Source organism: Hemitrygon akajei, chromosome 3 (assembly GCF_048418815.1).
Source record: "Hemitrygon akajei chromosome 3, sHemAka1.3, whole genome shotgun sequence".
NCBI lineage: Eukaryota > Metazoa > Chordata > Chondrichthyes > Myliobatiformes > Dasyatidae > Hemitrygon > Hemitrygon akajei.
This window is the reverse complement of record NC_133126.1, coordinates 31469275-31483478: the sequence shown is the minus strand read 5'-3', so window position 1 is coordinate 31483478 and position 14204 is coordinate 31469275. Positions and strand designations below refer to the sequence as shown.

The 14204-nt window shown below is 43.4% G+C and overlaps 1 protein-coding gene across 6 annotated transcripts in view; it reads right to left on the bottom strand.

Annotated features, from left to right (window-relative positions):
* The window catches only part of ttll5 (tubulin tyrosine ligase-like family, member 5), a 449168-nt gene that overhangs the window by 194132 nt on the left and 240832 nt on the right, over positions 1–14204 (bottom strand). For all 6 annotated transcript variants that reach the window (XM_073039478.1, XM_073039482.1, XM_073039483.1 and 3 more), the window contains 4 exons: positions 9218–9312; positions 6111–6244; positions 2226–2291; positions 482–856 (listed from right to left, as the gene is read on the bottom strand). In XM_073039478.1, coding sequence (XP_072895579.1) covers positions 482–856; positions 2226–2291; positions 6111–6244; positions 9218–9312 — 670 coding nt within the window. The remainder of the gene's footprint in view (positions 1–481; positions 857–2225; positions 2292–6110; positions 6245–9217; positions 9313–14204) is intronic.

Genomic DNA, 14204 nt, shown 5'->3' with positions numbered 1-14204 from the left:
ATGGTTTGGTATGGACTGGATGGGCCAAAGGGCCTGTTTCTGAGCTGTAGTCTTCTATGACCCAGTAGCTCATGGATTAGGTGGCACTATATAAGAGGCCTTATGTTCCCAAAATTTTTCCGTATTTGCACAGCTTGTCTTCTTTTGCACATTGGTCTTTGTTTATGTGTAGTTTTATGTTAATTATAATGCATTTTAGATTTTTTTCCCTGCATATACCTGCAAAAAAGAATCATAAGTTAGTATATGGTAACATACCTGTATACATACTTGAATAATAAATTTACTTTGGACTTTGAGGCCCGTCAAAGAAACTTCCCCTTATAAAAGTCACCATCAATGGATGGTCAGAGAATGGTTGCCACATTTAGAAAGGACATTTCCTTGTGCTCATTAGTAAACATTTACACAGACTGCAAGAGATCCAAGAGAATAAATCCATGGGAGAGAGCTTTCCTTTGCCAGTTCTGCAGACACTTACCTGCTGTTGCTGAGTTTGGCCGTGAGAGTTTCTGGCTGTAGATCTGAGCCGCTGCCTGCAAGGACGATGGAGTCACAAGAGAGAGGTTGTCGGAGGCAGATCGCTGGACCTTTCCCAGAGGCTGTAGAGGATGAGATGCCAAGGTTGCAGAGCCCACTCTGCGAATTGCTGAGCAAGCCCTGCTTGCTGCCTCGGCCTCAAGAAAGATTGGATCCTGAGGTGAAATTGTGCAGGAGGACAGGGGCAGGCTGCCTGCTGTCTGTAAGGTGGCGCACGGAGGATAAAGGTGATGAGTGGAAGAGCTTTGCACTAAGAGGTCATTGTCACCTGAACTGTCAGAGCCACCAGAATCTCCCTCCTTGGGCACAGTCAGTCCTGTGGATTAGGAGCCAGAGTCAGATAACATGATGCAAAGATAGCTATCTGTCTATAACCTCGAAGTACATCCTGCCCAGCCAACTGTAATCTTTCATTCCCTGCATTAAAGATCAATTAATTTAGAGTCATAAAGTCATAGAGCACTACAGCATAGAAACAGGCCCTTCAGCCCATCTGTTATTCTGCTTTGTCCCATCAACCTATACATGGATCATAGCCCTCCATTCCCCTCCCCACTCTGCTTTAAAATATTCAAATAGACAATGGTCCAAAGCCCCTAAAGTAAAAGATATGCCTCATCTCTCTCCTAAATTGGGGCAGCACAGTAACAAAGAGATTAGCATAATGCTATTACAGTGCCAGTGACCTGGGTTTAATTGTCGCCTCTGTCTGTAAGGAGTTTGTATATTCTCTTTGTGATCATGTGGGTTTCAAATGGGTGCTCCAGTTTCCTCCCACATTTTTGCGTGTCATTGTATGGTGCAGTTTGTTGGGCCAGTAAGGCCTGCTAACCATGCTGTCATCTCTGAATATTATTAATTCATAAACAGACACATCTTTGTTTTTAAGCAATCCCCTGTGTATTGCCCCTGCCCCCTTCTGTGAACCATGCACTCAGACACCCAGATAATAGTAAAGCTCTGCTTTAAAGAGCTCCACAATCTCTCACCATTTTGATTAAGACTTCATTCAGTATCCCAATCCTCTATTCATACCAATGTCTAATCTTCTACACAGTCAGTTCATAATTTCCATAATAACCTTATCAAATTTAAATCGTCTGGAAATTTAAGTTCAAGAACAGTCATTCTCTCTCCTATCCCCTTCCTCCTGGCAGAAAATATAAAAGCTTAAGAACATGCACCACTATGGACAATGTCTACCCTACTGTCATAAGACTCTTGAATGGATGTCTTGTATAATATAAATGGACTCTTACCCTCTCAATCTACCTCATTGTGGCCCTTCCACTTTATTTGTCTGTCTGCACTGCTCTTTCTTTGTAACTAACACTTCACAGGTCAATGGTGAATGTAAAGGCAACACGAGTGAATCTGCAGATGCTGGAAATAAATAAAAACACAAAATGCTGGCAGAACTCAGCAGGCCAGACAGCATCTATGGGAGGAGGTAGTGATGACGTTTCGGGCCGAAACGTCGTCACTACCTCCTCCCATAGATGCTGTCTGGCCTGCTGAGTTCTGCCAGCATTTTGTGTTTTTATCAATGGTGAATGTAATTTTTCTCAAGTTCCTCCTTCCCTTCTGTTAGATTTAATGTTAATGACAAAGGGGCAATAGAACAAAATAAAAGGGCCAAGCTCCGGAACTGTTATCTGATGTTGGTTAACTCAGTGTGTTATTACCTTTGATCGAAAGATGAGGTGTACCCCCAGTGGTTATGCTGGCTTTCACTGGAACGCTGCTGTAGGCTGAAGACAGAAAGATCAGAGAAGAAGGATTAATTTGACAGTTTATCTCTGGGCTAAGCCAAATAATCAACCAATCTACAGTTGTCCTCCCAGTGTAGTGGGGACCATATTGTCAGCAGTGAGCAGTACATAATAAATAGAAGCAACTGTAAGTAGATCATAATGTAATCTGGAAAGCAAGCTGATCTGGTGTGATGAGTAAGGAGAAGGCAGGTACTGCATCAATCTTGCCTTCAAGGAAAGTGCTGTAGGAAGGGGTGGGATGTTGATGGTTACTGAGTAGTAAGCAGAAATGAGGCTGTAGAAATAATCCCTTTGGACTAATGAAAGCAGAGGTGACGGGGAATACCTATTGGATGGTGGCAAAGAGTTAATGTGAAAGTTGGTTGGGATGGAAGGGGAAATCCACTGCTGTTCAAGGACAGGGTTAATTACATTAATGGGGTTGACCTGGTAGTGTAGCAGTTAGTGCAACCACTTTACAGCACCAGTGATTACCATCTGTGGTTCGATTCCCACCATTATTTAAAAGGAGTTTATACATTCTCTATGTGACTGCATGGGTTTCTTTCAGGTGCTCTGGTTTCCTCCCATTTTCCAAAGATAGTTCAAAGGGTTGTGGTCATGCTATATTGGCACTGGAAAAATGGCAACGCCTGTAGACTGTTCTAAGCACAATCCTTGCTGATTTGATTTGAGACAATGTATTTCACTGTATGGTTCAATGTACATGTGACAAATCTTAAATTTAATCATAATCTTAAACTGGGATATCGCACAACTAGTTTCTGAATGACAGAACAGATCCTTTGACACATTGTGGGAGCACAATACAATAGATTGACATAAAAAGGCTCTAGAGGGAAAATGCTCCTTTTTACAGGACATAAAACTCAGACCCCTCGCCTTAAATGGCTTTATTCTGCTCCTATGTCTTACGGTCTATGGTCTTATGACTAACACGAGGGGACATAGTTTTCAGGTGCTTGCAAGTACGTACAGAGGGGATATCAGGGGTAGGTTTTTCATACAGAGAGTTGTGTGTAGAATGCACTGCCAGCAACGGTGGTGGAGGCAGATACAATAGGGTCTTTTAAGAGACTCTTAGATAGGTACATAGATGTCACGAAAACAAAGTAGCTGGTTGTGCTAACCCCTATTGATAGTAATGGATCTGGGGTTTAAAGGGTGAACAGCTTTAAGTTCCTCAGCATACACATCACCAAGGATCTCACTTGGTCTGTACATACCGGCTGTGTGGTGAAAAAGGCACAACAGTATCTCTTTCATCTCAAACAGTTGAAGAAATTTGGTATGGGCCCCCAAATCCTACGAACTTTCTACTGGGGCACAATTGAGAACATGGTGAAGATTTTTACTCCTCATGTACATGAAGGATGTAAGTAATAAAGTCAATTCAATTTAATAGAGCTTAGAAAAATAGAGAGCTATGTGGTAGGGTAATTTTAGGCAGTTTCTAGAGTAGGTTACATGGTCGGCACAACATTGTGTGCTGAAGGGCCTGTAATGTGCTATAGATTTCCATGTTCTATGTTCTTATAACTACTTGATACTGAGTTAAAATAATCAAATTGTGTTTCTGGATAACATTCTTCAACAGTGTAGTAACACAATGTGTATATTACTGTGCATACATTTCACTAATGATCAAACAACTGCATGCAATGTCTGTCCAAAATTCTCACTTTTATGTTAGTGCAGTTTTTGATCCCATTTGTGTCAATATTTAATATTGAAGCTGATTTCCAATGGAAATTTCCAAGGTAAACACTTGACTGAAACTGCTGGTTGGTGCCAGCATGACAACACTCAATACCTAAGGTGAGTTTGAGTAATGAAATTACAAAAGAATTCAAGGACAATTCAATTAATGATGCTGCAATATAACAAATATTTGAGGGTGCATTGCCTTGTTTAACTGCTACTCAGAAAATTAGCAATTTCATTTACTGAAGAAACAAAATGATGAATTAAGAATTGGGTAAGAAGCTGCCTGGTGACCAAGTAGTGGAAATGATGAAAGAGGGCATCACAGTCCCGTGAGCTGCTTATATGCCCAACAGCAAAAGCAGCATCCAACAGAGAAAAATTAGTGATCCTACAACCAATGTACAACATTGCTGGGCCTTGATTCTTTCAAATTTAGGAGAATGAAGCATGATATTATAGAAGTGCTTAAAATTAAAACAGGCATAGATAAGGTGGTTGGTAATAGTTTCTCCCCCAGGGTAGGAGAGTCAAAACCAGGGGGCATAGATTTAGGGTGAGAGAGGAAAAGTAACTTTTTCCTCGCTAGTGAGTATATGGAATGACCTGATGGAGAAGTGTTTAAGGCAGATACAACAGTATCACTTAAGAAGCACTTAGACAGCTAAGTGGAGGGCAGGGCTTGGAGGGATACAAACCAAATGCAGAACACTCGGACTAGTTGGGTGGGCACCCTTGGTCAGCATAAATGTTTGGGTTGAAGGGCCTGTATCCATGCTGGACTGCTCTGTGACTATGACTTTGATAAAAGTTCTGCAGACTGCTACATCATGTTGTGAACAGTGGTGAAATGGAGAGGGCTCCTAGAACAGTCCTACCCAAACAAGGCAGGCCCAGCATGCAAGTGTGAAGGACATAGCTGAACAGCTGAAGCTCTTGGAATGATATTCAGAATCAGAATCATGTTTAATATCACTGGCATATGTTGTGAAATTTCAGTGACAAATGTTGAGTGGGTGTTTCCTCTCAACTCCCTCCTGGGATCCCGACCAGTACGGAAGCCAATCTTCAACCAATTCCATTTAATCCATTTACAATGGGGAAGTGCTGAGAGCACCCTTGGCAGCCCAGAATGACCCTCCCTTATTGGACAATCATAGTTATAGAGCACTACAGCACAGAAACAGGCCCTTTGGCCCATCAGGTCCATGTCTGCCGAGTTCCATCAACTTGCACCCAGACCATTGCTCTCCATAACACCCCCCCCAATCATACTTACTAATATTTGACAATAATAAACCAATTTCAATAATTCCAATTGAAGAGTTAGGAGTTGCTTTACATGCTGTTATTCCCATGTGATCTATTTACACAAGCAATACCAATTAATAAGGGAGTTAATGGAACTTATAATTGAAGAAATTGGTACAGAAATGAATATGGAATAAGCTACTACAGAAGCAGTAGCTAAGCTGTGAGGTAATGTTGCAGCTCTACAAAACTCTGGTTAGACCACACTTGGAATATTGTGTTCAGTTCTGGTCACCTCTTTATAGGTAGGATGTGGAAGCTTTAGACAAGGTGCAGAGAAGACATACCAGGACACTGCCTGGATTAGAGAGCCTGTCTTATGAGTATAGGTTGAGCGAGCTGGGGCTTTTCTCTTTTGGAGCCAAGGAGAATGAAAGTTAACTTGATAGAGGTTTACAAGATGATAAGCGGCACAGATTGAGTGGACAGCCAGAGACTTATTCTCAGGGTAGATATGGTGAACACGAGGGGGCATAACTTGAAAGTGATTGGAGAAAACTACAGGGGGAACATCAGAGGTAAGTTTATTCTATATACAGAGAGAGATATACAAGGAATGTTCTGCTAGGGGATGGTGGAAAAGACAGATACATTAGGGTCATTTAATAGACTCTTAGATAGGCACACGGATGAAAAAAATGGAGGTCTATGTGGGAGGGAGAGAAAGATCGATCTTGGACTCGATTAAGAGGTCGGCACAGCATCATGAGCTGAGGGGCTGGCAATGTGCCGTATTGTTCTATGTGAGGTTTTTCTCACTTCCGCACTACAGCTGCGTACCCCTGGTGGGTTTGCCATTAGGTTCCTCTGTACTAGTACTCCAGTTCCTGCTTCTGGTTTTAGTCCCAAGGAAGACACTGGCTGATCTGTTCTTGCGTGTGTAGATCGTCAGTAGTTCTTCCAACTCAATCTCGCTGCAAATGAATTTCAAATAAAAAGACATTGTGACAGTGACGTAAACTTATAGCTGAGGTGATAATAACAATGAGATTTGGAACAAAAAAACACATAGCTGCAAATCCCCAGAGACCAGCTGTTACCCTGGGTCGTCCCCATTCCTCCTCTGCATACATTTCCTCAACAGTTGTTAACATCTCCGAGGATCTCTACTGGGCCCAAGATATTGATTCAATCATAAAGAAAGCATGCCAGTGGCTCTACTTCATTAGAAGTTTGAGGATATTTGGTAAGTCACCAAACCCGATTAATTGCTATAGATGTAAGATGGAGATCATTCTGACTGGTTGCATCATCGCTTGGTATGGAGGCTCCAATGCATAGGATCATAAGAGGATTCAGAAAGTAATGTTTTCGGCCAGCTCCATCACAGGCATAACACTCCCCACCATCGAGAACATCTTCAAGATGCTGTGCCTCAAGAAGGCAGCATCCATCATTTAGAACCCTCACCATATGGGACATGCCCTCTTCCCATTACTACCATGAAGGGGAAGGTATAAAAGTCTGAAGACCCATACTCATTGATTTAGGAAAAGCTCCTTCCTAACCACCATCAGATTTCTGAGTGGTCCATGAATGCACACACTATTTTATTATTCCATATTTTGGCACAATTTCTTGCTTTTGGTCATTTATAGTGCTTTTATGTTGTTGCACTGCACTGCAAGAAAACAAATTTCATGTATTGTAAGTCATTGATAATAAACCTGATACTGATTCAGAACAGTTTACTATGCCACATTAGGCTATACTGACTCAATCTATCAGAGAAGTTCCTCTTGTTCTATTTATCTCCCTCCCTCACCTTCTCTGCTACTCATACTACTTTATTTTCTCTTTCTCAGTTCCAATGAAGAGTACACAATCAGAAACACTATTTCTCTCTCCACAGATGCCGCGTGATCTGCCAAGTGTTTTCAACACTGTTTTTATTTTTCAGATTTTCAGCATCAGCAGTTTTGACTGATTTTTACTTTGCAGTATCTGTTTTCATCAACCTCCATGATTTGCTATGTAGCCAACTGCCTTCCCTTCTTGGAATCACCAGAGGCTGCAGACACTGCTATCTGGAGCAACAATCTGTTTGAGAAACTCAGCAGGTTCAGCAGCATCCAGAGAAGGAAAGAACATCTAGAATTCCTTTCCCCATCCCCTTCCCACAGAAGCTGCTTGAACTGCTGATTCCTCCACCAGATTGTTTTGTTGCTCCACCTTTCCTCTTGCCTCTGTGACTCAAATGTATCGTGGTCCCACTCCTTCTGCCCAAGCACTATTAGCACACCCCTTGAGATCAGATGTCCCTTTGTGCCCACTGGGATTCCATGTGAACTGCAGCCTTATCCTGGCCCCCTGTAACATCCATCTCCCTTTCCCCTTTAACAGCACTGCTGGTATGGAGTCAGGCATAAATCATATCTAACTGTAGTTCTACTTCTACCCAGGACCCGCTTTCGTCAGGCTGGGGAAGGATAGCTGAACTAAGCACATCAGTCTATGCAACAACACACACAAAATGCTGGTGGAACACAGCAGGCCAGACAGTATCTATAAGGAGAAGCACTGTCCACGTTTCGGGCCAAGACCCTTCGTCAGGACTAACTGAAAGGAAATATAGTAAGAGATTTGAAAGTAGTGGGGGGAGGGGGAAATGTGAAATGATAGGAGAAGACCGGAGGGGGTGGGATGAAGCTAAGAGCTGGAAAGGTGATTGGCGAAAGTGATACAGGGCCGGAGAAGGGAAAGGATCATGGGACGGGAGGCCTCGGGAGAAAGAAAAGGGGAGGGCGGAAGCACCAGAGGGAGATGGAGAACAGGGAAACAACTAAATATGTCAGGGATGGGGTAAGAAGGAGAGGAGGGGCATTAACAGAAGTTAGAGAAGTCAATGTTCCTGCCATCAGGTTGGAGGCTACTCAGCCGGTATATAAGGTGTTCTTCCTCCAACCTGAGTTTGGATTCATTTTGACAGTAGGGAGGTCATGGATAGACATATCAGAATGGGAATGGGACATGGAATTAAAATGTGTGGCCACTGGGAGATCCTGCTTTCTCTGGCGGACCGAGCGTAGGTGTTCAGCGAAACAGTCTCCCAGTCTGCTTCAGGTCTCACCAATATATAGAAGGCCACATCGGGAGCACCGGACGCAGTATACCACACCAGCCGACTCACAGGTGAAGTGTCACCTCACCTGGAAGGACTGTCTGGGGCCCTGAATGGTAGTGAGGGTGGAAGTGAAAGGGCAGGTGTAGCACTTGTTCCGCTTACAAGGATAAGTGCCAGGAGGAAGATCGGTGGGAAGGGGTGGGGGGACGAGTGGACAAGGGAGTCGCGTAGGGAGCGATCCCTGCGGAAAGCAGAAAGAGTGGGGGAGGGAAAGATGTGCTTGGTAGTGGGATCCTGTTGGAGGTGGCGGAAGTTACGGAGAATTATACGTTGGACCTGGAGGCTGGTCGGGTGGTAGGTGAGGACAAGGGGAACCCTATCCCGAGTGGGGTGGCGGGCAGATGGGGTGCGGGCAGATGTGCGGGAAATAGGAGAGATGCATCAGTCTATGTATTTTCTTTTTTTTTTCCTTTTTCCTCTCTCTATGCCTGCTTATTTGTTGCTGGGTATTTTAATATTCTGATTGGAATGGAGTGATGGACCATCCTTGGTCTTTTTCCCCGAGGCTGGCTGGAAGCATTCAAAATCAGATCCTCAGGACAGAGATCTTTACTTATCAGTGTTATTAACATACTCCATTCCCCAAACTCTTCCAAAAGGAAACAAAGTAAGCTTCTTGGAGCTGAACCTCAGCCTGATTAGGATGAATGACAGCATTCTCTCATCATGCAAAGCGGCAAATTGAATAGTGTCTAAACCAGGAGACTGCATTTCCAATTCTCCATTACTCACAGTGCTGTCATAAATTTTCCAGCCCTCTCACCTGGCTTTACTGACAAACGCTTGGAATTCTTCCTGCTGAATGTAAGTCTCCAGATTCAAGTCCATTTGGTTCTTCTTATTGATTTGATCTGTTTCCTGAGTTGAAAATACAAAGATTGGTATGAACCAAGTACCCCAATTTTGTTGTGCAACTTGCTTTAGTGGATAATCCAAAGTTCTTTTATTTTCTTATCTTACCCAGAGATTCATTTACAAATGTTTATGAGTTCAAATCTCACTTGATGACTTGGACATTCAATCCACGCTGACTTTTTCAGTGTAGCATTGAATGAGTGCAACACTGTCAAGGTTGCCTGCTACTGTATGGGATGCTAACACTAGAGTCAGGGTTAGGATGTGCTTGAATGCTTCTGAAAGATCCCATTAACCAAAACCCAGGTCTTGACTGGTACGCCTCCCTCAGAAAAGGGTTTAATGTTCATTCTCTCGTTCTCCCTGTTTCAGCAGAAAGGGATTGATCACAAGCCACCTTCCCCTCTATAGACTTTGTCTGCACACCACTGCCTCAGTAAAGCAACCAGCATAATCAAAGAGCCCACCCATCGCAGACTTTCTCTCTTCTACATCTCTCCCATTGGACAGAAAATACAAAAGCCTGAAGGCATGTACCCCCAGGCTCAGGGACAGCTTCTATCCTGCTGTTATCAGACTCTTGAATGGACCTTTTGCATGATAATATGGACGCTTAACTTCCCAATCTACCTCTCTATGATCTTGCACTGTTATTGACAGACATTGCACTTTTTGGATAGCTATTACATTTTATTCTGCATTATTATTGTCTTACCTTCAGGTTCAGTATACTGTGTAATAATTTGATCTGTATAAACAGTATGCAAGAAAATTTTTTCACTGTATCTTGGTACATGTAACAATCATAAACCACTAACAGTAATGTTTTAGGTACACAGGATCACACAGGACTGCAGAGGGTTGTAGACTTGGCCAGCTCCATCACTGGGACAAGCCACCCATATTTTAAGAACAGCCTCTTCCCCTCCATGATCAGATTTTTACAGGTCCATGAACCCATGAACAGTATCTCAATTTTCCTTTTGATTGCACTTATTTATTTTTGAAATTTATAGTAATTTTACCTCTTTGTACTGTACTGCTGCCCCAAAATAACAAATTTCAAGACATCTGTCAGTGATAATAAACCTGATTCTGAGTTGTTACATGAATGAGAAAATTTTTCCATCTGATTTACACAAGATATTTAATAAATCTTACTCCCTTTATGGAATGGGCCAACACTTTCACCTCCACCAAAGAAAGAAAAGACCAAATGAACAGAAACAGAAAGGAAAAGAAAAAGAAAAGCAAAAAATAACAAGAAAATGTAAGTCAAGAGCAAGGAAGTACTACAAAGAGCAAAGTAAAAGATGAATTGAAGACTACAGTATGAATGAAACACTTTGAGACTTTGGGGACACTATATTTTCTAAATTTTACACTCACCAAACAAGAGATATGATCTTCGGAGCATTGCATTTTTTTGCATCTTCCCTTCAAACTCATGGGGAAGACTGTGCTAAGTGACCCTTATTCTTGCTCAGGAACATTCCTAAATACTTTCTCCATCTTGCACATTGTGTCATTTTTCCATTTCCTGTACCAACTCTTTTGACTCTCTGGCTGCAATTCCCAAGTCATTAAATGTCTCTTATGTATTTGCCTTTATCACCACCTCTGGCAGGGCAGTCCATGCACCCACAACTCTCTGTGTAAAAAAACCTATCTCTGACATCCCCCTATACTTTCCTCCAATCACCTTAAAATCATGCCCCCTTGTATTAGCCATTCCCACCATGAGAAAAAGTCTCTGGCTGTCTACTCAATCCATGCCTCTTACCATCTTGTACATCTCTATCAAGTCACCTCCCATCCTCCTTCACTCCAAAGAGAAAAGCCCTAGCTCACTCAAACTTTCCTCATAAGACATGCTCTCTAATTGAGGTAGCAGCCTGGTAAATATACACAGCAAAGGAATGGATTATAGCTGATTTGCATCATAAACTAAATGAGTTCCACATCCCCCAAAACCTCTTCAACATGTTACATTGTCCCTCAGTTTGATTCACTCCTAGTAACCTTTGGGGGGGGGGGCTTCAGATTTTCATCTACTTTGTGAAGGGAAAAAGTGGTTGTCAATTCCATTCCACAGCAACCTGCTTTAATTTTAAAATCACTCAACCTTCACTAGGGGAATTCCTATGTCTCTGTTCTTTGTGATTTTTATAAATGATTTGGATGAGGAAGTGGAAGGATGGGTTAAGAAGTTAGGAAGTTTGCAAATGACAAAGAATTATGGAATTGTGGAAAGATGGGTTAGTAAATTTGTAAATGACAAAGATTGGTGGAATTATGAATAGTGTAGAAGGTTATTGCAGGCTACAAGATGTCGACAGGATGTAAAGCTGGGCTGAGAATAGCAGATGGAGTTCAACCTGAAAAAATGTGAAGTGATTCCATTTGGAAAGTTGAATACAAAGGCAGAGTACATAGTTATTGGAATGATTTTTAGTAGTGTTGATGAACAGCGGGATCTTTATATTCTATCCATAAATCCCTCAAAATTGCCACGCAAGTTGATAGGTTAAGAAGGTGCATGCTGTGTTGGCCTTGATCAGAGTTAAGAGAGGTGGGACTGCGCAGGCGTGTGATGTCGGGCAGTGAGGCGGGGAAGATTTAAAAAGGACACCGCCTTAAACAGAGGGCAGCGTCGTTTGCGGGCAGTGGAGTGAGTCGGGAGCAGAGTGTAGGCTTAAGGGCTTTGGCTCAACGGGCTTAGGCAGAAGCGAGCAAGGCAAGGTAGGTTTAGTTTTCAATTTTTCCTGCTATTTGAGGAAAGGGGAAGTATGAGTGTGAGGGCAGCTTGTTGTTCTCGGTGTCAGATGTGGGAGGTCCTGGAGTCTCCGAGCCTCCCGGATGTTCACATCTGCGCCAGGTGCGCCAAGCTGCAGCTCCTAAGGGACCGTGTTAGGGAACTGGAGCTGCAGCTCGATGACCTTCGTCTGGTCAGGGAGAGTGAGGAGTTGATAGAGAGGAGTTACAGGCAGGTGGTCACACCGGGGCCACGGGAGGCAGACAGGTGGGTCACGGTTAGGAGGGGGAAGGGGAAGAGTCAGGTACTAGAGAGTACCCCAGTGGCTGTACCCCTTGACAATAAGTACTCCTGTTTGAGTACTGTTGGGGGGGGACAGCCTACCTGGGGGAAGCAATAGTGGCCATGCCTCCAGCACAGAGTCCGGCCCTGTAGCTCAGGAGGGTAGGGAAAGGAAGAGGAAGGCTGTAATAATAGGGGACTCGATAGTTAGGGGGTCAGATAGGTGATTCTGTGGATGCAATCAGGAGACCCGGATGGTAGTTTGCCTCCCTGGTGCCAGGGTCCAGGATGTTTCTGATTGCGTCCAAGATATCCTGAAGTGGGAGGGTGAGGAGCTAGAGGTCGTGGTACATATTGCTACCAATGACATAGGTAGGAAAAGGGAAGAGGTCCTGAAAGAAGAATATAGGGAGTTAGGAAGGCAGTTGAGAAGAAGGACCGCAAAGGTAGTAATCTCGGGATTACTGCCTGTGCCACGCGACAGTGAGAGTAGGAATGGAATGAGGTGGAGGATAAATGCGTGGCTGAGGGATTGGAGCAGGAGGCAGGGATTCAAGTTTCTGGATCATTGGGACCTCTTTTGGTGCAGGTGTGACCTGTACAAAAAGGACGGGTTACACTTGAATCGCTTGAATCCTAGGGGGACCAATATCCTGGTGGGAAGGTTTAATAGAGCTGTTAGGGAGGGTTTAAACTAATTTGGCAGGGGGATGGGAACCGAAATGATGGAGCAGAGGAGAGGGAAAAAAGAAATAGATCTAAGTTAGTGAGCAGTAAGGATGTCAGGAAGGACAGGCATGTGATGGAGCAAATTTGCAGCCATTGGGATGAGTTGCAGTGCAATCAATGCAAAATGTACCAAATACTGGACTTAAGGTGTTATACTTAAATGCACGCAGCATAAGGAATAAGGTGGATGATCTTGCTGTACAGTTACAGATTGGCAGGTATGATATTGTGGCCATCACTGAGACGTGGCTAAAGGATGCATGTCTCTGGGAGCTGAACGTCCAAGGAAACACGGTGTATCGGACGGATCGGCAGGTAGGTAGAGGGGGTGGCGTGGCTTTAATGGTAAGAAATGATATTAAATTATTAGGAAGAGTTGACATAGGATCGGAAGGTACAGAATCTTTATGGGTTGAGCTAAGAAATCGCAGGGGTAAAAGGACCCTGCTGGCTGTTATCTACAGGCTACCAAACAGTTGCAGTGATGTGGACAACATATTACAACAGGAAATAGAAAAGGCTTGCCAGAAGGGCAGTATTATGATAATTGTGGGGGATTTTAACATGCGAGTGGATTGGGAAAATCAGGTCAGCACTGGATCCCAAGAGCGAGAATTTGTAAAATGTCTACGAGATGGCTTTTTAGAACAGCTTGTTGTTGAGCCCACTAGGGGATTGGCTGTACTGGATTGGGCATTGTGTAATGAACCACAGGTGATTAGAGAGATGGAAGTGAAGGAACCCTTAGGAGGCAATGATCACAACATGATTGAGTTCACTGTGAAATTTGAGAAAGAGAAGCCGAAATCCAATGTGTCGGTATTTCAGTGGAGTAAAGGAAATTACAGTGGCATGAGAGAGGAACTGGCCAAGGTTGACTGGCAAGGGACACTAGCGGGAAGGACGGTGGAGCAGCAGTGGCTGGAGTTTATGCGAGAAGTGAGAAAGGTGCAAGATAGATATATTCCAAAGAAGAAGAAATTTTCGAATGGAAAAAGGATGCAACCGTAGCTGACAAGAGAAGTCAAAGCCAAAGTAAAAGCAAAGCAGAGGGCATACAAGGAAGCAAAAATTAGTGGGAAGACAGAGGATTGGGAAGTTTTTAAAAGCTTACAAAAAGAAACTAAGA